Genomic DNA, 20,000 nt, shown 5'->3' with positions numbered 1-20,000 from the left:
AAGCGTTGGTGGTTGTAAGGTTATTATTAGGAGAAATGTCTACAAGGCGGCAGCACTTCCTTATGCCCCACTCGAACTCAAGCAAGCGGAACTTTCGAAGTCGTTCCTGGTGTGTAAACAAGACTGGAATGTGCCAGCATAAACACCCAAGGGCTTGTATTCCATTATTTCTTTACCCTCACCTTTCTCCCAATGCCCTGCAAGGAATCCCAAACCTCTCTATATTTGTTTAAATACCAGCAGCAACTTTAAGGAAGGAGGCTGACCATGGGAGCGTCAGGTCCAAGAGATGTGGAGACCAGGTGACTTTTCAGACCTCTTCCAGGCCAGGGGGTCCAGCATCCTTTGGGTGCACTTGGCTTGGTTTACCTTTAGGGGCCCCCCTATCCTGAGATAGTGGTTTCCTCCAGAGGGGACGAGGTGCTACCGGGGCATGGAAGGTGTCGCTCGTTTGTGGCACGTTCTCCACTGCTCCCGGTGCCCCAGGACACTCCAGGCTTGAAACCCAAACCCGCTCAGGCTTTCTGGAGGTGAGCCAGCACAGGACACTGAGGCCTGAGCGGAATACAGTAGGTATTTCTTTCTTGTTTCCCTTTCTGTTTACAAATTTGGGCTTTATATTGGAGTGTAATTGATTTACAATGTTTTGTTTGTTTTAAATGTACAGCAAGGTGATACATTTTTATATATACAGAGAGCTGTTCTTTTATGGATTCTTTTCCTGTTCAGCTTATTGGCCAATGTTGTGTAGAGTTCCCTGTGCTCACAGTAGATCCCATGTGACTGTCTATTTTATATGTGAATATATATATATATATATATAAGTTCAGTCGCTCAGTCATGTCTGACTCTTTGTGACTCCATGGACTGCAGCACTGCCAGGCTTCCCTGTCGATATATGTATATGTATATATATATACACACACACACATATATATAAGTGTGTATCTGTGAATGCCAACCTTCTAACTTACTGCTCCTCACTCCCCTTGCCCCTGGGTAATCATAAGTTTGTTTTCTAGGGCTGTCAGTCTGTTGCTACTTGTAAATCAGTTAAATTTTATCAGATTTTCAAATTCACACATAAATGGTAACATGTTGTTTTTTTTTTCTCTTAGTTAACTTTGTATGATCATGTCTCGGTCATTGTTGTTGCTGCAAATGGCATCATCTCACCCTTTTCTATGAGTAATATCGCATTGTAAATATGGGCCATATCTCCTTTCTCCATTCCTGTGTCATTGGGCATTTTGGTGACTTCCCTGTCCTGGTATTGTAAATAGTGCTGCAGTGCTCCTTGGAGTACATGCGACTTTTTGAATGATGGTTTCATCCAAATAGGCCCAGAAGTGGAACTGCAGGATCTTAATGTAGCTCTGGTTTTCCTTTCCTATGGTGCTTCCATAGCACCTTATCAGCTATTTACATTCCCATACAGGTGCAGGAGGGAAGATTTCCTCTTCTCCATGCCCCTCTCATATTGATTTTTGTAGATTTTTGCAGGTGGCCATTTCTGTCTGGTTGGAGAAGACACCCAGTTGTCAGTTTCACTTACATTTCTTAAATAATTAGCAATGTGGAGCATGTTATCCTGTGCTTTTGTATTAAACAGTGTGAGTGTAGTTTCTCTCTTGCAATTGGATTCTTGAAAGTCGGCTCTGTTTTTTAAAACATTTATTCATTTGTTTGGCTATGTCAGGTCTTAGAGTAGCCCCATGGCATGTGGGATCTTAGTTCCTGGACCAGGGATTGACCAGGTGTCCAGTGCATTGGAAGGCGAATTCCTAACCTCTGGACCGCAAGGGAAGTCCCAAGTCTGCCCTCTTTTGAATTCTTTATCGATTCCCTGCCTTTTGACATTTTTTTTTTTTTTTTGACATTTCTTGAGGGCAGGTGTCCTTTACAGCCCCGCAGGCTTTGTGAATATGAAGTGCCCTTCAACTGCAGTGGGCTGTCCTGGTGGCTCAGTGGTAAAGAATCCGCCTGTAATGCTGGAAGTGCAGGAAATGTGTGGGAGACACGGGTTCTATCCCTGGGGTCAGGAAAATCCTCTGGAGGAAGAAATGGCAACCTTCTCCAGTATTCCTGCCTGGAAAATTCTAAAGAGACAGGGGTAGCGGGCTATGGTCCACGGGGATCACAAAGAGGTGGACACGACTGAGCACGCCCGCCTCCTTGCAGATTAAGCTGCGTGGTTGTCAAGTTGTTCTGCGACGTGTCCACAAGGGGGCAGCACTTCCTCGTGCCTCACTCTGATAACTCTTGTCTTGTTCAGCCGCCCAATCTTGTTCAACTCTTCGCGACCCCATGGACTGCAGCACACTAGGTTTCCCTGTCCTTCACTAGCTCCAGATATAAATGATATGGAGAAAAATAAAAGAGGGGTGAGGGGAAAGGATAAGAATTGCTGGGGAAGGGACAGTTAAGAACTTAAATAAGATGCTTAGGGAAATTCAGTTCAGTTGCTCAGTTGTGTCGGACTCTTTGTGACCCCATCCATGGACTGCAGAACACCAAGCCTCCCTGTCCATCACCAACTCCTGGAGTTTACCCAAACTCATGCCCATTGAGTTGGTGATGCCATCCAACCATCTTATCCTCTGTCGTCCCCTTCTCCTCCTGCCTTCAATCTTTCCCAGCATCAGCGTCTTTTCAAATGAGTCAGCTCTTCACATCAGGTGGCCAAAGTATTGGAGCCTCAGCTTCACCATCAGTCCTTCCAATGAACACTCAGGACTGATCTCCTTTAGGATGGACTGTTTGGATCTCCTTGCAGTCCAAGGGACTCTCAAGAGTCTTCTCCAACACCACAGTTTAAAAGCATCAATTCTTCACATTCAGCTTTCTTTATAGTCCAAATCTCACATCCATACATGACGACTGGAAAAACCATAGCTTTGACTAGACAGACCTTTGCTGGCAAAGTAATGTCTCTGCTTTTTAATATGCTGTCCAGGTTGGTCATAACTTTCCTTCCAAGAAGTAAGCATCTTTTAATTTCATGGCTGCAGTCACCATCTGCAGTGATTTTGGAGCCCCCCAAAATAAAGTCTCTCACTGTTTCCGCTGTTTCTCCATCTATTTCCCATGAAGTGATGGGACCAGATGCCATGATCTTAGTTTTCTGAATGTTGAGGTTTAAGCCAACTTTTTCACTCTCCTCTTTCACTTTCATCAAGAGGCTCTTTAGTTCTTCTTCACTTTCTGCCATAAGGGTTGTGTAATCTGCCTATCTGTATATCTGAGATTATTGATATTTCTTCTGGAAATCTTGATTCTAGCTTGTGCTTCATCCAACCCAGCGTTTCTCATGATGTACTCTGCATATAAGTTATACAAGCAGGGTGACGATATACAGCCTTGATGTACTCCTTTTCCTATTTGGAACCAGTCTGTTGTTTCACGTCCAGTTCTAACTGTTGCTTCCTGACATGCACACAGATTTCTCAAGAGGCAGGTCAGGTGGTCTGGTATTCCATCTCTTTCAGAATTTTCCAGTTTATTGTGATGCACACAGTCAAAACCTTTGGTGTAGTCAATAAAGCAGAAATAGATGTTTTTCTGGAACTCTCTTGCTTTTTCGATAATCCAGTGGAAAATTGGCAATTGATCTCTAGTTCCATGGAGGCTTGGGGAAGGCCTCGCTGATAAACTGACATGTGAACAAAGACCTGAAAGAAGTGGCGTTTTTTGTTTTGTTTTTTCTTTAACGGCTGCAGCCCAGGGAGGGTAAACAGTGCAAAAACCTCAAAGAGAAGCAGGCAGGGCGTGTTCCAACCCTACTTGGTCAGTGACCCTACCCAGATAACCTGTCTTATTCCAAAACCTACCCCATCCCACCGTTATTCCTTTATCCAGCTTCATTTTATCCCCCACACAGAATTTTTCAATGTATTATAACATGTTTATTACGTCTGTTTTCTGTTTTGTGCGAGAGCGAGCGTCTTTGCCTGTCTGGTTCGCCCATTGCAGCCAAAGCCTTTAGTAGTGTGAGACACACCGCAGAAGCTTGACAGGAGGCTCTGGGATGAGAAGAACGCGCGGTTGAGGTAAGGAAGAAGAGACCCGACCTCCTGATGCCTTGGTTGGGGGAAACTCTCTGCGAGTGGAATACAGGTAAGAAGCCCGCACGGCCCAGCGTCCAGATTCCCCCGGCCTGGTGCGCGTCTCTGCGCATGCGCCGAGAGCGGCCGATCCGCGCGTTTCATTGGCTGCGGCCAGGGGAATTGCGCATGCGCACTCCTCCCGCGTGTTCCTGTGTGGTGGGTTTTGCTCTCCAGCCTCCGCTGTATCCGTGGCAGCCCATCTTCCCATCCGGGGCCCCCGTGCGTTCTGGAGCTCGGAATGTTCCCAGAACTCAATAACCTTCTCAACACCACCCCTGAAGGGGCGGAGCAGGTAAGAGGTCGCAAGGTCGAGGAGGAGGTTGGATTCTGGGAGCGTGGCCCAAGACCGGACACCCGGATGAAGCGCGCGCAGACCCGTGGGAAATCACGTGATGTCCGTGGCCGGGGGGTGCCTGGGAGTTGTAGTCCGCAGAGGGCCCGCCCCCAAGGCTGGGCTGGACGCTTAGGCCTGCGAAAGGTGGGCATCCTGCGCGTTTTCGAAGGTCACGTGCGCCCTTGAAAGACCGCAGCAAGCACGTTATACGTTTGGGTTGACTTAAGTGTATAGGCGACCCTTGTGCGTGTTCACCGTGGTGGGAGCCCTAGCGCCCAAACAGAGGTTGGTGGTGGTGGTTTAGTCGCTCTGTCCTTGTCCGACTCTTTGTGACCCCATGGACCGTAGCCCGCCAGTCTCTTCTGTCCGTGGGATTCTCCAGGGAAGAATACTGGAGTGGATTACCATTCCCTTCTCCAGGGGATCTTCCCGACGCAGGGATGGAACTGCCTGTCCCGCGTCTCTTGCCTTAACAGGCGGATTCTTGACCACTGAGCCACCTGGAACACCCACCCCCCCGCCCCGCCCACCATCATAAGGGAGCAACTTCCTAACGACCTTAAGCCCCCTCTGTCCCGGGAGCACTCGGCAGGTTTCAGCGAACACTTCTGCTCGTCTTCCTCCTCATGTTTTTGAACAGTGCTCTCTGAAGCTGCTCGCAGCAAACGTTTGATTGCACAACCCCGCCTTTGGCACCACAGCCTCCCTACTCTGTTTTCTTCGCTCTCTCCTTTCCACGGTCTAGAGCAACTCAAAAATGTTCATGCGTTAGTCCGAGGGTTGCCTCTCCTAGGAACATAGGTGATTTATTTCATAACTCCTGTCTTTCTGATGAAATGGTAAGCTCGTCCAGGCGGCCAAGACACCTAGTGTGTAAAGTCTTTTTGTTACTCCATCAGTTCACTTCAGTCTCTCAGTCATGTCTGACTCTTGGCTACCCCATGAATCACAGCACACCAGGCCTCCCTGTCCATCACCAACTCCCGGAGTTCACTCAAACTCATGTCCATCGAGTCGGTGATGCCATCCAGCCATCTCATCCTCAGTCGTCCCCTTCTCCTCCTGCCCCCAATCCCTCCCAGCATCAGAGTCTTTTCCAATGAGTCAACTCTTCGCATGAGGTGGCCAAAGTACTGGAGTTTCAGCTTTAGCATCATTCCTTCCAAAGAAATCCCAGGGCTGATCTCCTTCAGAATGGACTGGTTGGATCTCCTTGCAGTCCAAGGGACTCTCAAGAGTCTTCTCCAGCACCACAGTTCAAAAGCATCAATTCTTCAGCGCTCAGCTTTCTTCACAGTCCAACTCTCACATCCATACATGACCTCAGGAAAAACCATAGCCTTGACTAGACGGACCTTTGTTGGCAAAGTAATGTCTCTGCTTTTGAATATGCTATCTAGGTTGGTCATAACTTTTCTTCCAAGGAGTAAGCGTCTTTTGATTTCATGGCTGCAGTCACCATCTGCAGTGATTTTAGAGCCCCATGAAATAAAGTCTGACACTGTTTCCCTGTTTCCCCATCTATTTCCCATGAAGTGATGGGACTGGATGCCATGATCTTCGTTTTCTGAATGTTGAGCTTTAAGCCAACTTTTTCACTCTCCACTTTCACTTTCATCAAGAGGCTTTTTTGTTCCTCTTCACTGTCTGCCATAAGGGTGGTGTCATCTGCATATCTGAGGTTATTGATATTTCTCCTGGCAATCTTGATTCCAGATTGTGCTTCTTCCAGTCCAGCGTTTCTCATGATGTACTCTGCATATAAGTTAAATAAGCAGGGTGACAATATACAGCCTTGACGTACTCCTTTTCCTATCTGGAACCAGTCTGTTGTTCCGTGTCCAGTTCTAACTGTTGCTTCCTGACCTGCATACAGGTTTCTCAAGAGGCAGATCAGGTGGTCTGGTATTCCCATCTCTTGAAGAATTTTCCACAGTTCATTGTGATCCACACAGTCAAAGGCTTTGGCATAGTCAATAAAGCAGAAATAGATGTTTTTCTGGAACTCTCTTGCTTTTTCCATGATCCAGCGGATTGGCAATTTGATCTCTGGTTCCTCTGCCTTTTCTAAAACCAGCTTGAACATCTGGAAGTTCACGGTTCACGTATTGCTGAAGCCTGGCTTGGAGAATTTTGAGCATTACTTTGCTAGCGTGTGAGATGAGTGCAATTGTGCGGTAGTTTGAGCATTCTTTGGCATTGCCTTTCTTTGGGATTGGAATGAAAACTGACCTTTTCCAGTCCTGTGGCCACTGCTGAGTTTTCCAAATTTGCTGGCATATTGAGTGCAGCACTTTCACAGCATCATCTTTCAGGATTTGAAAGAGCTCAACTGGAATTCCATAGTCCCAGGCAAATAGTTTTCAGTAAATCCTTGTGCATTTTAATTGCCCCGCAGTTTTTCTCTGCCCAAGCCTCCAGATGGCGCTGCTGACCTTGCCAGTTCCTACTTACTAGCACCTCCAAAGACCAAACCGAGGGCTACAATGAGGGATAGAAGTGGGCACCAGGAAATGACAGTGCCAGGGGTAAACTTCCGAGTCTGCTAGTGTAATATTTCATATTTTATGAGAGGAAAAAATATCAGGACAACAGAGAGATGACCTTCCCTATCACTGACAAGGAACAAAGGCTGACTGGAGCGGGACAGCCAGCCCCTGCAAAGGCCATCTTTGGAGGTCTTTCCCGGGCTCTCCACAATGAGGGCTCTGCCTGACGCAGTTCCCAAGGCCACTGGGAGGAGGACTTTGATCCCGGCTGTCTCTTGGAACAACTGCTTTCTCATCCCCTGCCTATGGGACAGAATTGGCGTAAGGATTAGAGTTAGGGAGGACATTGGATTAAATGACCTTTTAGAAGACCCCTTGCAATATGGAAAGTCAGTGATTTTTATTGGGTTCTGATGGTAAAATCTTACTTTGTTCAGGATTTAATTTTCTCAATGGCACTCCACTCCAGTACTCTTGCCTGGAAAATCCCATGGACGGAGGAGCCTGGTGGGCTGCAGTCCATGGGGTCGTGAAGAGTCGGACACGACTGAGCGACTTCACTTTCACTTTTCACTTTTCACTTTCATGTATTGGAGAAGGAAATGGCAACCCACTCCAGTATTCTTGCCTCCCCTGTCCCAGGGACAGGGGAGCCTGGTGGGCTGCCATCTATGGGGTTGCACAGAGTCGGACATGACTGATGTGACTTAGCAGCAGCAGCAAGACTGGAGAGGAGTGAGGAAAAGAAGGGATTTTGTTCTCCGTTGCCTGGGGAAGATGATAGCTTGAGATAGGCTTGCCCAAAATAAGTACGTTTAATACAGATCACTTTCATTGTTGGTTTTTCTATAATTTTTACTTATTTTCTTCTTTTTCTGGTTAAATACACAAATACACACACACATGAGTCTCCAGGTATAGAAATTTAAAAGTAGACACAATCCACTAGATTTTGACACTCAGTTGACCTCTTTCCAGGGAGTCTAATGCATCTTTTTGTGTTCTTCTTAACTTTTAGGAGAAGCTGACTCTACTCTGTGATGCCAAGACAGATGGCAGTTTCCTTGTGCACCACTTTCTCTCCTTCTACCTCAAAGGTATAAGACTATAGAAAAAGAAAATCCAAGGCCGGGGCGGGGGATGGGGGCGGAAAGAGGCCTGTTTCAGGTAGCACTAGAAATAGTATTAACTAGTCAGGCCTTTGGTGTTTGGGTAACCAGATGGCTATTTGTTAGTTAATGGGATTCATGGCCCATCTTGTTCCCACCTCTACCATACCAGCGACTGCCGTGTATTCACTGTATCCAGTATTGCCTTCCATTTCTCCACCCCCTGTGCAGGCACTGACTCCCTTAGGGCCTTGTGTGGCCTCTTCATTCTGTTGATCCTTGGGCCTTGGGTGGTTTGAAGTCTCGAGGCATCAACCCGTTAACACTTTGCTCTGGCAATAGATGCTTCCTAAGGAACAGAGGCGGGAAAAAAACAGAAAACAGCTCTGCAGTTCACATACAGAAATCGATTAGAAGAAAACAGCCAAATGAAAAATAAAGACTTAACTGATTCTCCTTGAGTCCCCACTGAGCCAGGCCAGGATACAAGGTTGACCTTTGGCACTCTGAGTTGTAATCATTTACAGCTTTGAAAGTGATTTTCCTTTCTAGATGGTATTATTGTCAGCTTATACAGAGCAAGAGCATCTACAGATAAGTTCTTAGAATTAATTAAGTTCATAAGGTAGCTAGAGTTTCTTTGTGTTCTTCTTATATCCTCGGGTATTAGACTGGTTTAAAAATTCAGTTGTATCTCTATAACCAACAAGGAGTTAGAAAAATACAGCTTTTTAAAAACTATAACGTATTTTCAGGGGAACAAACTAAGGTTCCTGGTGATACATCTCACAGGTGAAGTACATCTCAGAATCAATGAAATAAGATATTATTATTAATATAAGGTATAATTATTAATATGAAAAAAGTACATCTTCAAATCAAATTGAGTATGTCAGGTTGCAAGGCATGGGTTCTCTAGATCTGCCTCAGTTCTTTTGTTTCCAGAGGCAAGAAGTATCTGAGACTGATTGTAAATAGAGAGTTGGTTAAAAATCAGTTTATTTTGTTTTCCAGCCAATTGTAAAGTCTGCTTTGTGGCCCTCGTCCAGTCCTTTAGTCACTATAATATGGTGGGGCAGAAGCTGGTAAGTATGTTAGACCTCTGTGATGAGACCCCTGAGTGAGTGTGTGCGCCAGGCATACGTATGCTGTCAGGCTGGGCTTCCCTGTTTGGGTTGCAGGGAACTTAGAAAGCGAAGGACTAAGGAAATCATGGGATCCTGAACCCTTTATCTGAAGGGCAAGGGCAGCATCTCTGCGTGTTTTGTTCATTTGTCAAGTGTTTAGAACCAGACCTGTTATGGATTAAATCAAACCCTTCTCCACTGAGTCTGGACCAGTTAAGGTTTCTTCCTTCTCAGGGTGAACATTAATCTTGTCCCCAGTGGGTTAGAGATCACAGCTTGGTCTCTGCCCAGCTGAGTATCTCCCACTGTCTCTCCCTTAGTCTAGGGCTTTTGTCACACGCCCCTCACCTCATCTTGGTTTGCCCCTTGTCTTACTAAATGCAGCCATGCAAGAGTAAGATGTCTGAGAGGCTGGTGACCCTCCTGGCACCTCACCTGGCACATTACTTGTGACCTGTGACCAGGTGAATTTCTGGGGCTCTTGTTGTTACGTGTTTTTGGTTTAAGTCAGGCTCAGAGTGGGAGAGAACCAGGCCATGCATCAGCAGTGATCTTCGAAATGACAGCCTTACTGTCAGTCCTCTTCTCTGATGGGGGGAACCAGTGAGAGAGCGAGAGGGTTTCCCATGCTTTGCAGGGAAGGGAGAAGTTCCTGTGCCAGAGGTCAGAGCACAGGCTCAGGGAGCACAGTCGTGTCAGGAACACGGTTGCATTCCAGGTCGGTGAGGCGTGTGTTTGGCCCTGGCATCTGTGAGCTAGGATGAGAAAGGCGTGTATTCTCATATCTGGTTTGGCTGCTTTTCCTGTTACCTTTGACTCACCAACCCGGCAGGAATGGCATGCACAGCTCTGGGTGTGCCCAGCACTAGAGCGTGAGTTTCCGTCCTCTTGCTGTAGTGCTGTTCTTACATCAGTACAGTAGTCATGAGCAAGAGCAAAGGAGACGGTCAGGAGTCCTTCTCTCTGCCAGGAGGGCCGTTGTTGCTAATGGTGCTGCACAGTGAACACCAGTGTGTGACTGAGCGATCAAGGCCTGGTCTGGGGACACAAGGAGTCTGAGTTCTATGTCACCTGCTGCTTCTGCAGAACTGCGGGTTGCATGTCTGGACAGTGTCACCATCACGGGATGTTGAAATGCAGATTCCCAGGCCCTGCCCCTAAGGCTTCTAGCCCTGGAGTAGGGCCCAGAGATCGGTATTTTAATCAGGTATCTCAGGAGATTCTTGTTTTTATTTTTAATTTTTGGTTATGTTGGGTCTTCATTGCTGAGGGTGCTTTTCTCTTGCTGTGGTGCGTGGGCTTCTCATTGCAGTGGGTTCTCTTGTTGCGAAGCACAGGCTCTAGGGCGTGTGGGCTTCAGTAGTTCTAGTTCCCAGGCTTAGAGCACATGCTCCACACTTGTGGTGCAGGGGCTTAATTGCTCTTGACACATGTGGGATCCTCCCAGTTCAGGGGTCAAACCCGTATCTTCTGCATTAGCAGGTAGATCTTTACCACTCAGCCACCAAGAAAGCCCTCAGGAGATTCTTAATTACATGGTTCATAAAGACCCATGTTTACGAAGCACTGGTCGGGAGCAGGGGTTGAGCAGCCACAGTCTGCACCCCCTGTTTTCTGTACGTGAAGTTTTATTGGAGCACAGCCACCCCCATCTGTGGCTGCTATGAGAGCAGAGTTGAGCTGTTGCAACAGAGACTGTCACCCCACCACCACGTTACTATTTACTTTCTGTTTTTAAATGTACTTTATTTTGTAACTACATGCCCTTAAAAAGGCAACTTTATATTACTATCATAAAGTAAAAAGCAGTACTAGGTAAAAAATAAGTATATAAGCAAAAGAAAGTAAGTTTTTTAAGAAATGTGACAAGTAGAGACTTCCCTGGTGGTCCAGTGGCCAAGACTTTGTGTCCCCAGTGAAAGGGGCCCGGATTTGATCCCTGGTCAGGGAACTAGACCCCTCATGGTGCAGCAAAAGAGCCTGCGTGCCACAACTAAGACCCAGTGCAGCCAAGTAAGAAAAGAAGAGAGTTAACAAAAAAAATTTGTTTTAAGAAAATGTGAAAACTACATGTAAATGCACATCTGACAATAGAATACGGGTTGTGTGTGGGGAGCACCCAGGGGAGATAAGACCTGGGCTCCCGTGTCAGGCAGCCAGACGCACGTCCGCGGGGCTCCAAATGGGCCCGGCGCCCTCGCACCCAGGGGAGACAAGACCTGGGCTCCCGTGTCAGGCAGCCAGACGCACGTCCGCGGGGCTCCAAATGGGCCCGGCGCCCTCGCACCCAGGGGAGACAAGACCTGGGCTCCCGTGTCAGGCAGCCAGACGCACGTCCGCGGGGCTCCAAATGGGCCCGGCGCCCTCGCACCCAGGGGAGACAAGACCTGGGCTCCCATGTCAGGCAGCCAGACGCACGTCCGCAGGGCTCCAAACGGGCCCGGCGCCCTCTCAGGAGCTGGCGTCCTGGAGTCGTGAGCCCCTTGGTGCCAAGTCCTCTCCGATGAGGCCCCCGCCAGCCCAGGAACTCACTCTGCTCTCCGTGGTCGGGTGCAGGGTGTCAGCCTGACCACAGCGCGGGAACGCGGGCAGCTGGTGGTCCTCGAGGGTCTCAAGTCCGCGGTGGACATCTTCTTCCGGCCCCAGGAGGAGCCGCACCCCCTGCAGTTCCTCAGGTCAGTCAGCCCGCAGGTGGGCCCCGCCCCGGGTCTCCGTGTAACCCCTTTCTCTCTCCCCGACGTAGGAGGGCAGAGCCGGCTGCAGAAGGCAGGCACTGCCCAGGTGTCTCGGCATCACTCAAGGTCGTCGCCTCTGTCAGAGGCTGTGTGCCTGTCCCGGAAGCTGTAGAAAGCTAAGGAGCCCACGAAGATGGGAGATCCTGCATGCTGCAAATAAGAACCAGCACAGCCAAATCAATAAATAATGTTAAAAAAAAAAAGGCCAAGTGTGTGGCCTGTGTGTGTGGCCTTGCACACAGCCTGTCCCGTCTCTGAAGCTGGTGTCTTTGAATGGGTGGGCCTGGTCTCCATCTGAGCCCAGATTATATAGACAGCATCATTCTACCTGCTGTTAGCGGGGTTTGGCCCTGGAGTGTGGGGCCGTGAGGCCGGTACCTATGCCCCGGGCTCTGATTTCTGAGCCCACCTCCCCACCACCCCCATTGCTGGGAGACCACTGCTGCAGTCACTGGGGAGGCGGAGGTAGCGGGGCCAGTAGTAGGTCAGACCTGGTCCGAACATGAGCGCTCAGGCTGCTGCTCACACCTGGACGCGTGAACTGCTGTTGAGCTTTCATCCTCAGTTATGACCTCCCAGGAAGGCCTCTCCCTTTAAAGCAGAGGCCTTAAGCCCTTGGACTGAGAGGCTGTGTGGGCCTCTGGGGGGTTTATTTCTGTGTCCCTGAGTTGCTAGCACAGTGCTCTGTACCCAGCAGGCCTCAGGGAATAGTTGAACTGAAATAAACATGCCCACGGGAGCGTGCCTTTTCTTTCCAGGCAGCTCATGAGCCTCTTGGTGCCAAGCACTGGACCCACTTTTTTCCCTCCCCCATCCCCTCCACCCCTCACCCCCCGTGCTGCTGAGTTGTCTCTTGAACATCTGGAGAGCACGTGAGCTGTCTGGTGACTTCTGCCCTGTGTCCCAGGGAGGCCAATGCTGGGGACCTGCAGCCGCTGTATGCATTTGTGCGGGACGCCCTGGAGCCTGTGGACTGTGGGGAGGCCGCCTGGAGGTGCCCGGTGCTGCTGGTGGATGACCTTAGCGTGCTGCTGAGCCTGGGCGTGGGGCCGGTGGCGGTGCTGGACTTCGTCCATTACTGCAGGGCCACCGTGTGCCGGGAATGGAAGGTAATCGGGCGCTGCACCCCGAGGTCCTGCCGTGAACCCCACGGGCCCAGAGGGCCACTTGCTGGCAGTTATCTCTTCTGTCTGATGGCTCGGGGCTTTTTCTTTACTCCGGCAGCCCCAGAAATCTTCACCCCATGCAGCCTGCACTGTGCTACCTGCCATTGCTAAAAAGTAAGATCCTGAAAACTGAAGGGTGCCTGGCCCTGACTGTAGTGGGGTTGGCCACGTGTGGTCCTGCGTCTGTCCCCGCTCTGCCACACGACAGTAACGCTCTGAGTGTGTTTTGAAGGTCAGTTAAGATAATAGATGTAAAACTGCTTTAAGGATTGTGAGGTGAAGGGACTTGCCTGGCAGTGCAATGGTTAAGATTCTGTGATTCCACTGCAGGGGGCGTGGGTTCGATCCCTGGTCAAAGAACTGTGATCCTACGTGCCACACAGTGTGTCCCAAAACAAAAACAATATGAAAATTGCGAGGTGCAATGCAGGGGTAGGGTGTAACCTTCATTGTTAAGTTATGAGGCAAAAATAGAGATTTTGCCTCATAGGGATTTTAGCAAAACAGTAACACCTGTGGTACCCACCTCCCAGGAACCAGACCGCAAGAATTAAGTGAGGGGGAGCTTACAGACATCAGCTGAGCGTGTGTCCCACAGGGCCAGGCTGGGCACAGGGCAGTGGGGACGGGGGAAGTGGATTAGTCAGGGTGTGTGGATCCAGCGGTGCATGCCACTCACCTCCTGCGTGCAGGGTCCTGCCTGGAAGCTGGATTTAGGGGACCTTAGGCCATCCTGCCTACAGTCGCAGGGCCGGGCGCCAGGGTGATGGGGAAAGAATGGGGGGGGGGACGTGTAAGGGGCCTCAGGACACAGTTCAGCGGGGCTGGGGGAGGAGTGAAGCAGGCAGTCAGTTTGTGCAGCTCAGCCTGCCGTGTGGCCCACTGTGCTGTGTGCAGTCGCTCAGTCGTGTCCGACTCTTTGTGACCCCGTGGAGTGTAGCCCGCCAGGCTCTTCTGTTCATGGCATTCTCCAGGCAAGAATACTGGAGTGGGTGGCTGTTCCCTTGTCCAGGGGAGTCTTCCCAATCCAGGGATCAAAGCCAGGTCTCCCGCATCGCAGGCGGGTTCTTTACCACCTGAACCACTGGAGTGGTAGCCTATCCCTTCTCCAGGGGATCTTCCCGACCCAGGAATTGAACCGGGGTCTCCTGCATTGGAGGCGGATTCTTTACCAGCTGAGCTACCAGGGAAGCCCCGTGTGGGCCACTATCAGCTTCTTTTTGTAAAAATACTTATATTAATTAAGAAAGTAAAACTTGGAAATAGTTTAATAGAGAAAGTAGTTTAATACTAAAATTTCAATATTTTTATATTATAAAGTTTTTAATATTTTAATTAAAGTTTTAATATTAAAATAGTTTAATAAAGAAAAAAAGAAGATATAAACAGGATATAAAGTCTACTGTAGCAAAAAGTAGGTCTCTCCTTCCCTCCCTCATATATCCTTCCGGAGCGTCTGAGCAGTCATAAATGCATTTGTATGTATGCTCATCTCCCTGCTTTTCTTTTCACATTCCGAGTAACCCACCATCCACACAGTTTGGTACTTCTTTTCATTTACTAACACACAGTGTGTGTTTTGCTGTCCACTGCCCCCGAAACAGAACACACTGATCTGCTTTATTCTTTTTCACGACTGGATGCTCTTCCTTGCTTACAGACAAACTGAGCTGGACGTCCAGGCTGGGTGTGCTGGTGAAGCTGTTCCAGCAGACGATTGCAGGCCCGAGCCCTGAGCCCAGTCCCGTGAGAGGGTGTGCAGGGCAGCGGAGGCTCCCAGAGACCCGTATGTCTTGAGCCTGGCGTCCCTCCTGACAGCCTGTATCTGTTGCAGGGAAACGTCGTGGCCCTCGTACATGACAGTGGAGATGCCGAGGACGAGGAGAGCGACGTCCTGCTGAATGGCCTTAGTCACCAGAGCCACCTGATCCTGCGGGCTGAGGGCCTGGCCACCGGCTTCTGCAAAGACGTGCACGGGCAGGTGCGCGGGGCCCTGGCTCACTGGGAGCTGCTCACCTCCTCTGTGCGCCCCACTGCCCCGGGACAGTGTCGGGCACGGGCAGGTGCGCGGGGCCCTGGCTCACCGGGAGCTGCTCGCCTCCTCTGTGCACCCCACTGCCCCGGGACAGTGTCGGGCCTTGGGGTAGTCCACTAGGATATGCCCTCGGGTGGGAGGGAGGTCTCAGAAGTTGTGTGAATGCAGATCCGAGTCCGCTCCAGGGGTTCTTGGCCCTGTGCACCAGGGCAGGTTTTGCACGGTGGTCATTTGCGGCCAGAGGGGAGTTCTTGGAGAGGAGATGACTGTCCAGCTATCCCCTGGGGAAGGCAGTAAACAGCAGACTTCTACCACATGGTCATAGCAGGCTCTGTGTATTCAGGCCAACACCATTCCTTTTCAAATGGAGACTTGGGAGGCTATTCTCCTGGCTGGCGTTACTGCCACCCCCTAACCCCACCACCGGGATGTTTGGAGTACTTAGGGGGAAGCATGGAGTCCTGCCTGTGGCCTGGAAGGGAGGTCAGGTTCTCCCCATGCCCAGGGGCTGCCATGGTTCTCTGCCTTCTGAAACTTCTCTTTCGGGATCACCCCAAAGCCTTTGCCACCTCTTCCAGGTTAACTTCGCGTTGACCACTTTTGACCCATTAAGGGTGGGTGGGAGTTTTGGCCCAGAGTCATTCAGAGTCAGGTATGGAAATCAGAGCATTCGAGCAGGCTCAGAGAGGCTGTGCTGGTGGTATGCCAGGCACACCCCGAGGAGACCCTTCCACTGGCAGCGTGTGGCTCTGAAGCCGCTCAGCCCCGCAGAGCGATGTAGTCACTCAGGACAAATGTCTAGTCTTCGGAGCCTCAGAATTGAGTGTGTGCATTCTATTGCATTGGCCTTCCAAGTTCATCTAGCCCAAAAGTACAAAACCAGGCTCACAGAAAAGACCGAAAGGAAATACACGAAAGTACTTTCATGGTTTTTCTCTGGATGAGTGTTTTCTACTTTTCTTTGTCTTCCGTGTTTTCCAGGATGAGCAAATATTACTATAGTAATGGAGGGGAAACCTCTGTTTTAGGTGACGGGTAGTGAGCTTTGTTTCAGAGGTTGGTCCCATTTACCGCATCGCACCTGACCTCAGCTGAAGGTCAGTGAGGAGGCAGACAGGGTTCACACTGGAGCAGGTACTTGGGGGGCTTCTCCTCTTTCATTCTTCTCTTCGTCACTTAGCTGAGGATCCTGTGGAGAAGACCACTGCAGCCCACCACCCCCCGGGATCGAAGCCTCACGTACCAGTACAAGATACAGGACAAGAGTGTATCCTTTTTCGCCAAAGGAATGTCTCCTGCTGTTCTGTGACCTGATTTAGGGGCGGCTGAAGCTACCTGGACTATTTTTTGGTGGTGAAAGATCAAGCAACTGAGCAGAAACGGGGTCCTTTGGAGCCTTCCTCATTCAAAACGCTTTAGCTCCAACTCCCCATTTTTGGTTGTGGTGACTCAAAGCCGGAGTGGGTGTGAACGTGCCAGCCAAGAGGCAGTCCTGGATGGCAGGTGTCCCGGTGACATCTAGGATAAGTGTGGCCGATACACAGTGAGCTCCCACCTCGTGGCTTCCCGTGGATGGTCACGTTTACTTTGACCTTCATATTGCAAGGGGATTTTCTTCTTCTTCAGTCCATTGAGGAAGCAGGCTTCGAGGGGTTTGGAAGCACGCTCAGCATCATAGAGCAGGCTAAAGATTAGGAGATTAGACTACAGATTGCCAACTGACCCGCGTGGAAACCAGAGGCAGGCTCCACCCTGTTCAAAGGTTAGCTCCTCTTATTTCTGTGGTTGCTGGGTTCCTGGCCCAGCATGCCGTTGAGGCCAAGCCATCAAGGCCCTGGGCTTGGCCACACAGGGCCCCCATGGGGCACAGGTTTGCATGGCCTTGGTGAGGCCGGGAACGAATGTTCTTGCTTCCAGGCAGGCTAGGACCTTGAGGAGGAGCCAGTGCCTCGCTCTCATGTGAAGACTGAAGGCGGGGAGCTCTCGCCCAGCATCCTGTGATCCACTTACCACACTCAGCCCCTCAGTCAAGGTCACCTCAGCCTGTTTTCTTAAAATGGGTACATTCTATTGTATGTATGTTATGCTATGAAGAATTCGACCTTAAGAAATAAGTAAATGAAAAAGATAACACTGCTTTGCAGGGACTAAGGACATTTTCATAACCAGTGTTTACTTTTAACTCAGTGTGGACATGAGTTTGAGTGAACTCTGGGAGTTGGTGATGGACAGGGAGGCCTGGCGTGCTGCAATTCATGGGGTCGCAAAGAGTCGGACACGACTGAGCAACTGAACTGAACATTTTTTAGCTTTGTAAAAGGGAACAATTTATCGCCCTGCTCCTCAAGTCGTGCTGACTATTGTGTAGGTTTTTCCATTGACACAGTAGCTGCTTTTCTTCTGAAAATATGGCATTTGATAGAATATTTTAAAATTACGAGTGTAAGTCACTTAAAGTAGCTATTAAAGAATGCCATTCTTTTATTAGTACGTAAATATTTATACACGCTTCATATGAGCTGCAGTTCTGAATGGGTAAGGCACCGCAGGACACTTTTTACATGATATGGTATTTCTTCTCTTGGTATATAAATATTTTCAGTAAACTTTTAATGTTTAATAGCTACTTAGCATTTTATGGTATCATTAATTTCTAATTTGCATAGCTATTCTCTGGGCATGTGGGTTCTGATTTTTGTAATTATAAATTACGTTGTTATGAATTTTATATACTATGCCTGTTTGGGGATTGGGCAAGTACTTGTTTCCTTAGAACATTAATCCATTCCGCAAATATTGAGCACCTTCTGAGGGTGTGGGGCTTTCCTGGTGGCTCAGATGGCAAAGAATCTGCCTGTAATGTAGGAGACCCGGGTTTGATCCCGGAGTCCGGAAGATCCTCTGGAGAAGGGCATGGCAACCCACTCCAGTATTCTTGCCTGGGAAATTCCATGGACAGAGGAGCCTGGCAGGCTGCAGTCCATGTGGTCGCAAAGAGTTGGACACGACTGAGCAACTAACACTTTCTGAGGGTGTGACAATGACAAAATAGGTCTCTGCCCTCGTGGAACTGACATTCCAGGGGAGGAGACAGACAACAGAATTGAGAATTAAGGGATGTAGAGTTAGACCATGATCAGTGCTCTAAATAAAGCAGAGAGGAGGCCTACGAGGGTAAGGAATAATGACATTTGAGAGCCTACTCCCTGAAGTAGAATTTATGGTTGAAAGCATGGGCCGGCCCTCAGCTGTCATCAAGTCGTTCCATTCTGGATGCTGGCACCAGTTACCAGTCACCTGTTGGTTTCCTCCACCAACATCAGGTTGAAGAATAGATATGATTTTCTGAATTTTCCCATGTGTATAGGATCTATTTCTCACCCTTAATCATTTACCATTTAAAAGCTGGTGTCAACCTTCTTTTTTATTCTTTGTAATATTGGGGGAAGTCAGATTTTATCATTGCCTTTGTGTATGTTTTTCTACATTCTGGTTTTTAGAAAATAATCTTCAGAAACTTTTTTAATATTCAGATACACATCAATTCAAGAAATATTTTTCAAACACCTATTTTATATAAGAGTTTAATAAAATAATGACACCTGCTGTACTTGAATGGGCATAGAAAATAGGAACTAAATGTGATGCAGTGGAGAAGGTAACAGGCCCATCAAGGCAGTTCAAGTAATGTGAGGCTTATAGGCTGGTGGTCTGAGGAAAGAGCAATTATTTACCCTGACTTTTTTTTTTAATTGAGGGGGCAGAGAATCAGGGAGGAATTTATGGAAGCAGTACTATTTGAACAGGACCTTGAAATGTTCTTTTTTTTTTTTTCTGATGGTATGTTAATTCTTCAGAATTCAGAAATTTATGTTTCTTCCTTGCTGGAATGAAGGTGCTATTCTTTGTTTTTTTCCCTACTTTAAAATATCAACAGTTTAAAAAATATGCTTAAAATTTAGACTTGTTTAGAATTTCTTACAGTGTTGTAATTTGTCTTCATGTTGATAGCTATTAATAAATAACCCAATAGTATTTACTAAGAAGTAATGTTCTTTTCTCTTTATGTAGTTGTGGTTTATTTATGTGTGAAGTTCATAAATGAACCTCTCTGAAATTTGTCTTTATTAACTATTGAAAGGTTAATGTATGTCAGTATCAAGATTCTTCATTATTGGGAATTCCCTGGTGATCCAGTCATTAAGACTTGGGGTTTCCCTGCTGAGGACCCAGGTTCAATTCCGGGTCAGGGAACTAAGATCCCACAAGCTGTTTGGTGAGGCAAAAAAAAACAATAGTCTTCACTTAAAGGATATTATGCCCACTTCCTGGGTTGGCCAGAAAGTTCATTTGCGTTTTTTGGCAACATCTTATAGATAAATATTGGTCCAGCCCAGTATTTAGCCAGATGAAATTTACCAGATCTTACCAAGGTGTAAAATATTCTTCAGGAACTTTTTCCTCTCATGTAAAAAACTGTAGTTGTTTGAGCATAGAGCCGTATGTGTCTCATAAACCATGTTGAGGAATTTGCTGCTTTTTATATGTTTTGAAATTCTTAGTGCTTTTTATTCTGAGGACTTGGACTTGGGTTGGTCAAGGTCAAGTAACTTTTTGGAGGTAATTTAAAACTTTTTCTTTGTTATTGGCCTTTATTTATGGCTACTTTTCTTTGTTGTATCAGTGCTAGTACTATTTATTTCTGAAATAGTTACCCATTCTATTTGTTTTTCTGGAAAAAGCATTTGTAAACCAGATATACAATAAAAGACTTGTATCTAGAATATATAAAGAATTCTTACAATTCAATAAGAAGACAAATATCCCAGTTAAAAAATGGGGAAAAGATTTGAATAGACACCTCACCAAAGCAGGCATAGGAATAACCAACATACACCT

At 48.0% G+C, this 20,000-nt stretch overlaps 1 protein-coding gene across 1 annotated transcript; it reads left to right on the top strand.

Annotated features, from left to right (window-relative positions):
- The first annotated feature begins 313 nt into the window (after positions 1–313).
- Positions 314–19,885, top strand: ELP6 (elongator acetyltransferase complex subunit 6). Its single transcript, XM_027522665.1, has 8 exons — positions 314–569; positions 3,973–4,398; positions 7,948–8,026; positions 9,053–9,123; positions 11,722–11,840; positions 12,808–13,009; positions 14,901–15,047; positions 16,282–19,885. Exons 2-8 carry the CDS (start codon positions 4,345–4,347, stop codon positions 16,408–16,410), a joined length of 801 nt encoding a protein of 266 aa, XP_027378466.1. The 5' UTR covers positions 314–569; positions 3,973–4,344; the 3' UTR covers positions 16,411–19,885.
- The last annotated feature ends 115 nt before the right edge of the window (positions 19,886–20,000 follow it).

Source organism: Bos indicus x Bos taurus, chromosome 22, assembly GCF_003369695.1.
Source record: "Bos indicus x Bos taurus breed Angus x Brahman F1 hybrid chromosome 22, Bos_hybrid_MaternalHap_v2.0, whole genome shotgun sequence".
Classification (NCBI taxonomy): Eukaryota; Metazoa; Chordata; class Mammalia; order Artiodactyla; family Bovidae; genus Bos; species Bos indicus x Bos taurus.
This window is presented reverse-complemented; position numbering and strand designations above follow the sequence as displayed.